Here is an 8,120-nt window from a genome sequence, read left to right as displayed (position 1 = left end):
GACAGAACAGGTCTCTGCTCTTCGAATTAAGCTGCAGACGTGACTTCCACTTGAAGTCGCTTTGGTTTCAAGGAAAGTCTCTGCTGCTCGACGTAGACAAGGACTGTCGCCTGGTGGTTAGAAAAGAATGGGCTTGCGCAAGATCCAAGAATTCCTTCTCTTCGTCCCTCACTTGAGCTTGATGCCATTTCAGGGAGGCTGCCTGGACGAAGCGGCATTGGAGCATCGCGGAGCGCATGTAAGCCTAGCCCGGACACATATTTCTTTGGCTACTGGCGCGAGTCCATATTTTCCCAAGCAGAGCAGGAGAACACCTCCGTTCTCTTCAACCCCGAATTAGCTGCCGACGGTCTCAAAGCGGCTATGACTCGGAATACAGTGTCTCGCACTGCATCTTGTAATGTTCTGGAGGAGCACGAGGGGAGATCCAAACAACTTAAGGGCGACCTGTTCGCTTTTTGCTTATATGGACTAAGTTCTACCTCTTCCCGTGGGTAGGCGTTGGGGAGGGGAGGGGGGGGGGGGAAGAGACGCTGATATGTTGGATAAAATTCTTGTTCACTAGAGAATCTGGGGTTTTATAGCTGGGTAAGGAGGGTCAGCCTTTTGGTTATGCAGCAGCTTAATAGAGGAATGGGGTGTAGCAACCTTCTCCTCTTCTACTGACCCTGTTCTACCTACCTTGTTCAGAGCCTGCTGCCAAAATTATTTTATTTTGGAATAAAGGTACCACTTGCTGCTTCAGAACAGAATCTCGATCCGGCACCCAAACCTTCATATAACATTTGCAGTGAAAAGGAAATTTCTCAACAACTAATACAGTAAGAAGTCCTTATCATTGTAATACATTTATTATAAATTATGTACAGATGAGCATCCCCCCAAATAAAACTAATGCTTTGTTTTAAAGCCTTTTGTGATCTCAATATCTGATAATACTATTTACAGACTGCGCAACAGGAAGTACACCACTTTCCATGTAAAACAGTTGGGGAAAAAATACACTCACCACTTACCAATAAATAGATACTTTGACATACTCCCAGCCTTAGTGCCCACTTTCAATTTAGAATTTGTTTAAATAGAGAACTCCCAACATATCCTCTTCAACTGCACTGCCAGAACTAGAGAGAGTATTTTGCCATAGCCTACAATTATGCCTAGATACAGAACTGTACATATTATATGGAATCATTATTTGCCATTTTGTAGGGAATATTTCACTGTCATGAGATCAAAAGTCTCCCAGTCAAAAAAAAGTTTTACTTGCTATAAACTAAGACTTCTGTTCTTGCATACATGAAGAATTATTCTAAAGGATAATTCTTTTCTACTCTAAGTATTTTTCAGATAGTCGGCAATAACAAATCCAATTTGGACTCCCTTTTTACAGAGATTTCTAAAGGAAATTTAGAATTTCCTTTCTCTAAATTGTTTGGCAATGCATAAAACATAACCATTGATTAAAATGTACCTATGTATTACCACCACCTCCTCTTTGACCATTTTGAAGGAAAACCTAATTTAATTTTAGAATACTGCTTTTCTCTTAAATCTTGGAAATGAGCAGAAGAAAGAGACTATTTTTTCTTTTTCTTTTAGTGCTACCTTGTTTCTTCCATTTTTTTTTCTGTGGAAGTCAGACAAAAGCTTTGGCACATTCTATAGAATTGCACAAGACCATTTCAAAAGGTGACAATACCAAAGGTTCCTCACCAAGGGATCTCAGCACCACCACTGAACATGTACAGTTATTCAAATTTCAAGACACCAGGACTCAAACATTTAAGAACTGGTATAAAAGGCATAGTACCCCATGCCTTTAGAAGCATCTTTGCCATAGTCCTCAGCATTAATATCCTCACACTTCATTGTTGGAGAGTTTTCATTGCTGGAGCTGTTTGGGGACAGTCGCCGCCTTTTGCAAGCACTAATATAAACTCCAGAATCATTTGAATCTAGAGATTTTATGGATGGAGGTGTCTCAATCCAAGATGACCCCATTTCTTCTTTTACTTTTTCTTTTGAAAGGAGGTCTTCAGAGAAACCTGGAGGGCTTGTTCTCGAGGTCCAAGGTAAACCTGTAGACATTTTCCTTGGGTAAGAGCCTCGACTTCCCCATCCAGCCACAGAAGAAAATGTTGGATCTGGGTAATAGCCCAGTGCATGGGATGTCTGAATGGGAAGGGATTTGATACCATAAGAGAGTAAGCTACTTGGAGAGTAATCAGTTTCATAGGAATTCATGTCGAGTTTGTTGGCCCCAGACTGCTGGACCGGAGTGACAAACCATCTCTGTGGTGGATTAGTCACCTCTTCAGTCTGCTGCGGAGAGAGGAGGCCATTGGTCTGTGGTACAGCTCTTTCACCATTATAGAATCTAGCTGGTGGCAAGTTGTTGACAAATTGTTCCTGGAAGAAGGGTTGTACAGTGTACCGGGCTCCTGGGACAATCTGGTGGGATCTAGGAGAATCCGTAGGAGATGGAGTTAATCTGTCATTTTCTGAAGCTGTGTACATGCTACAAATATAAAAGAGAAAGGCTAAGATACTGTTCTTTGCCATTCAGAAATTTGATGTTAACATGTATGGAACCTGAATGGAGCTCTAACCACAGTTCACTGGCATGCCATCTTAGTGCTAGAGATTTTACGTCCAATATCCACTTTTTTCTATTAATAGTAATTAAATATAATAAAATTATGTGTTTAAATAAAGATAACTGATTAATTTAAATTTTTAAGAAGTTATATTCCAAACTAAACATTTTTCTACATCTAGTAGTCCCTGCTAACGTAACTCACACATCTACTGCAATGTGCAATATAAGTTCTATCTATTCGGAAAGCCAACCCCTTCATTCAATAGAACTTACTCCCAAATATATATATCTATTATTCCTTAGTTACATTAAGTACTGGTAGTTTTGTTATTTAACAGATTAGCTCTTTGCTCAGATGTAAAGTCACTTTTTAAAATAAAATAAAATTCAAAGTAAATGTACTAATTAAAAGAAACATTAAGAGCTAATAGAAATCTTTCACTTTCCTTGGCACTATGTAGAAATACACGAAACATTACTTACGAATCATAGTTGTCCCTGAAGCCTTTTGCAAAAGGGTTATGATCAATTTTAAGCTGTGTGATCTGGAAAGTAAATCAGAAAAATAGCATGACCTATTTAGAGATGTTATACCTAAAAAGACAAATAGCTCTTTGTATGTGTAAAAAGGAAAAAATATATTTACATGGAAAATTAAATTTTCTATATAAATATTGCAGGTTGGATGAGTTACAGGTCCTTTCAGGCAAGGAATGTTGACAGGTAGATTCAAAGAGGCATGCCTTGACTGCCAAGGCTCCCGACCTCTGGAACATTCTTTCTCAGGACTGAAGATGACTCTGACCCTATTGTCCCTTTGTAAGGCCTTAAACACCTGACTTTGTGTCCAGGTTTGGGATCCTAAAGGTATGAAGGGCTCTGTTTCCTAGCTATATTGATATCTATGATTATTTTTCTCAACTGCCATATATATTTAATTTATATTATACTGTAATTGTTTTTAACTGCTTTATGATTGTTCACTATCTGGAGTCACTTGCTTCACATTGGCAGCTATAGAGAATGAATTAATGAATGAGAAAATAAATGTATTTATAAATCTGCTAAATAGATTGCTGGAACACAGATTGATGGAAATAGCAATTTACATCCCACACTAATAACAAAACACTCAGCCTCACAAGTCTGCTTGCTAACATGTTTTTATCATTTAATTTTTAAAAAGGGCATGAGGTGAAAGACGTTATGCTACAGATAAAAAACCAATTAGCATAGTGAGATTATGTTATCCTTACATCAGTGTTCTGATATGCAGTAACAGCTATGAACTGTGTTTCAGGAAAGTTGAAAGTTTGTGTTTTAGTAGAGTCATTCATATCTTCAACACCATCTTCTGTCACTTCCACAATATGGAGCCGAGGCTGATATTTGTGCAGGGACTGTAGAACAATCATCTAGAAACAGTTTAGCCATCTTTTGTTATAATATATTTAAAATCTATAAAATTTTGTACAGAATTAGGATTCATAGCCTATTTATCATTTACATGCCAGTTTATCTCTGTTAAAAGGCAAGGCTGAGTCAATATTCAAGACTACTGGGCCAATTTTGTCTGATTCAGATCGCATTTAAGTACATAATTTTTTTTACCTGGGTATTATTATTATTAGCCCCTTTGTTGTTAGTAAGTTTGAGTTTTCCAAAAGAGATTTCCTGTCTCATCCAGTGGGCTCCAGTATTGGGAGATTCAGGATGAACATAAACCTTGTTGCCTATTAGATGGAGTGGGGGAAAAAAATACAAAAATATATTTTAGCTCCCTCCTTCTATACCAGAGACACTGACATAACCATACATTAGCCAAAGTATGTAGCTACTAAGATGTAGAAAAGTATCAGATGTAGAAAAGAGGCACTGTTGTTCAAACACTTGCACATCTAGTAATATGCTGCCACTGGCTTTTTTAGGCTGAGAAAATGTAGCATCCATAATAAGACCAAGAATATATCATAATAAAAAAGATAATTTCCTTGCTAATCTTTTGCAACATCTTTAAACTATACCAGCCATCACTTCAGCAATTTAATCATATATACAGTTTAAAAAATTGTCTTAACTACAGTTGAAATGACTGTAAGAAACTGTAAGAGGGAAATAGCTCTGTACTTTCCCAGATTCTGGGCACAAGCAGAGACCATGAATATCTCATTTAGAAAGTGGGAGAAATATTGTCCTTCCACAATGAAATTTTTGACTACAAGAAGACATATGTGGGGCAAAAATGAATCTGTTGGTTTCCTACTCAACTACGGAAGGGTAATGTTCCACACACCTCTAGGGTGAAAGAGGAAGGACCAAAAACAAACAAAAAACCCTCCCTTCCCCACCAGCTGTAGGCATAGGCCTTACATAATAATATCCTACCTTGCATATTATTATCAGCTTTGCCACATGTCACCCATTTTCCTCCCTGGAAGCGCCAATGGTTAGGATCTGCAAGCACTACTTCCACAAAAACATTGTAATGGGCAGTAGGATTGAGGCCTGTTATGTTGAAACTCAGGAAAGGAAACATCCGCCTGAATTGGGAAAGAGAAAGAAAAAGAAAAAGAAAAAAGGGGCTTTTAGAGAAGTAGCCTGCAGCTATTTGCCAAAAACTCCTGCAGAGTCCCTCTGGCAGCATGTTTCAGCCTTGGCTAGCACCTGGGCAAAGAAAAGGAGGCAGATGGTGGTCCCCTTGCAGGTTTTATATTTAGAGAGTCGCTAGGAGAGGGTTTGGCTCCAAATATCCTCTCTCTTTTGCAAGCATCAGAGTAGATGCAGGAAAGAAAAGACCTCCCCATCACCTAGCAGAATCCTGCTTTGGAGAATCAAGATCCTCCAGCAGTTGCTCCACAGTTATCCTGTGTAAATATGCAGACCTCTATTTTCATCATCAGTTTTGAGGGTTGGAATTTTAACTTTTGAATTTCAAACCCTGATTTCCTGGGACAGGTATTATTCTCTGCACTGAAACCATATGCTGTTTCTAATAATTATTCAAAATGAACCCATTGGGGAAAAGTAAGCATACTGCTGGTATTTATCAAGGAAACCAATTTTAATTTTTAGGATGGAAATAGAAGCTAAAGAAGAATAGAACAGAACTCTACTTCAAGCTCCCATAATCATACCCTCTCATAGGGGTGGGGGAAAGACCTGCTTGGAAAGAGTTTGTTTTTTGTTGAAATTGGATTATTTGGTCTTCCTGAAATTTTAAAATATAAACTTCAGTCACACAAATTGCTTTGCTAAGTAACATGAAAAGACAGTGGTGTGATTTCCTAGCAATTTTGATCAGATCAATTTCCAAACAAATGGTGCCAGAGTCAGGTTGTTACAAAATATTAAAACTAAAAGGCAAATTGATTTTCATAAAATCAGAATACCAAATGAAATTTTGAGTCTCTTTCCAAGAGGATAAGAGCTGGTGTGGATTCTAATGCACTTTAACACATAAATGTAGCACCCCCTGATTACAGCAGGGGGTGGGGGGTAGCAATCTAAGAACTGTGCACTGGCTTTAGGAGAATTAAGAAATAGTATTTCATTAAAAATATTATAGGATTCGAATTTTGAAATAGGAAAGAAATGAAACAAGGGAGCCCATTAAAAAAGCAAAACCAGAACTCACTTATAAGGGTAGCCAGGATCCCCAAGTCATTTGCTGCAGATTTCTTCTCCCTTTTGAGTGCAACTGGATCGACTAATTCTCCTTTCGAAAGCATGTTTCCAAACCTAACAGACTGATTTCGAAGAAACGAATTTACTCGTCTTTGAAACCAGATGTTTCTCGGGCACGCGAAGTTGCTTTCACCCAAAACTTAAATCCGGACTAGCGAGAGATGCCGCTCCGCTCTCCTTTTGCCACCCATCCCAGGAATGCAGTAGTTAACAGATATGCCCCAGCAGGAAAACTGCGCTCCGAAACGGCCACCCGTCATCAAAACCTACCTGCCCTGCTTGGTAATGATCATCTCGGTCTGATGTCGGTGGAACTTCAGCCAGAGCGGCCGATTGCAGAGGAAAACCTGGGCACGGAGTCCCCCTGCCCCGCTTGGCATCGCCAGTCCCCCTAGGCCGCCGCAGGAGCCCCCCGCCGCCGCCGCTGGCGGATAAGGGTTATAGAGAGCACCGGGAGATGTGCCTTGGCTATATTGATACGTACTCGCGGCTGCAGCGAAGGGCGTCCTACCCGCTGCCGTCGAAAAGCTGCCCGGCGGCGTCAGCACAGGACCATAGGGGTAGCGCGCTCCACTGGGCGCCTGGTACATGGAGCTGGACTGCGCACTCCCGGGCGCCCCAGCGTACGGGAAAAGCGAGCACGGACTGCCCAGCTCAGCACTAGCCTGCGGGCCGGGAGATTGCAGGTAGTACCGTTCAGGACTCAGGCCATCTAGAGAGTAGCGCGCTGGCGGGGGTGGTGGTGGTGGTGGCGGCGGCGGCAACACGTCTTCCTCAGTTGGACACGGTGAGCTCTTGCGCCCGCCGTCCGCGACCTCGGCCGCCGCCTTGGACGGCATCTGGCCGGCAGTGACGAAGGGCGGTGTCTCGCCCGCCGCCTCAGCCTCACCTAACAGGCTCGCTGCCGGTACAGAGGCGCTCCCGAACTTTTTCGGCCCCTTCTCCAAGTCCAGGCGCGGCGGCGACCCAGTGTTGAGGTGTCGCGCGGTAGCGCCGGCTCTCCCGCCCGCGGCTTCCAGCGGATAAAATGGGGCACTCGGCAGATTAGCAGAACTGCCTAGGAGTTGCTCCCCCAATTGCATCTCGCCAGGAAATTCCCCCCTCGCCTCCGCCTTGAAGCGTCCCTGAACTCTCGGAGAACAGCTCTAGCGAGAGCCGCAAACAGCATGCACCTCACCTCTCCCAAGGTCTACGCTTCTCAGACGTCTTAAAGAGAAAAGGTTGTTAGCCGCCCACCGTGGCGACCTACTGAAAGCCACCCACCACCCCTGTCCCTTTAATCCCATGCCAGTGACTGCAGCCGACCGCGCTCGGGAGCATGTATACATATATATAGGCGCGCGCTTCTTTCTTGTACCCGGGGAGGGGCTTGGAGGCGGTTCCACTCAGAGACGAACTTCTCTTATTCTCGTCCACCTATTGGCTGAGCCAGGAGACACTAATTTAATTAGACAGTTACTAATTGAAACAAGTCATCTGTGACTCCTGGAGGGCGGTATATTTTTAAAGTTACCCTTCTCTTTGCATTGTTAAACAATTCGGTGAACCCGAAAAAGAAAAAGGTTTTCTGTAAATAAGACGGATTTAAGTTTTTCTTCCACGAAAGGTAAAGAGAAACCTTTTAACTTTTAAAAGCCTCCCTCTCAATTTAAAGGAAAGCGGAGTCAGTGGGTGTCAAGTTGGTTCTTAGATTGCCAACCTCTGCAAGGCCAAAATCAACTTTCGGGATCAAAGGAAAAAAGAGCCACTGCCTTTGACCCATGAAGTCACCGTCCCCCCTCAACAGGCAAGGCCTTGGCTCGCCAGCGCCCTCAACCAAGATGGGAGAGGAGAC

The 8,120-nt window shown here is 42.3% G+C and overlaps 1 protein-coding gene across 1 annotated transcript; it reads right to left on the bottom strand.

The window, feature by feature from the left end:
• Nucleotides 1–1,785: 1,785 nt before the first annotated feature.
• EOMES (eomesodermin) lies at nt 1,786–7,368 on the bottom strand. Its single transcript, XM_058183165.1, has 6 exons — nt 6,557–7,368; nt 4,988–5,142; nt 4,214–4,335; nt 3,859–4,017; nt 3,086–3,147; nt 1,786–2,521 (listed from the first exon to the last, which is right to left on the bottom strand). The coding sequence occupies exons 1-6, from the start codon at nt 7,366–7,368 to the stop codon at nt 1,786–1,788; spliced, it is 2,046 nt and encodes a 681-aa protein (XP_058039148.1).
• Nucleotides 7,369–8,120: the final 752 nt, after the last annotated feature.

The sequence above is a fragment of the Ahaetulla prasina genome, chromosome 4, assembly GCF_028640845.1.
Source record: "Ahaetulla prasina isolate Xishuangbanna chromosome 4, ASM2864084v1, whole genome shotgun sequence".
Taxonomy (NCBI): domain Eukaryota; kingdom Metazoa; phylum Chordata; class Lepidosauria; order Squamata; family Colubridae; genus Ahaetulla; species Ahaetulla prasina.
This window is presented reverse-complemented; position numbering and strand designations above follow the sequence as displayed.

Coding starts and splice junctions, on each gene's coding strand:
- EOMES (XM_058183165.1), bottom strand. CDS start 7,368: ATGCAATTGGGGGAGCAACTCCTAGGCAGTTCTGCTAATCTGCCGAGT. Junction 5,143..6,556: donor ATCATTACCAAGCAGGGCAG/GTAGGTTTTGAT, acceptor TTCCCAATTCAG/GCGGATGTTTCCTTTCCTGA. Junction 4,018..4,213: donor CTAATAATAATAATACCCAG/GTAAAAAAAATT, acceptor AACTGTTTCTAG/ATGATTGTTCTACAGTCCCT.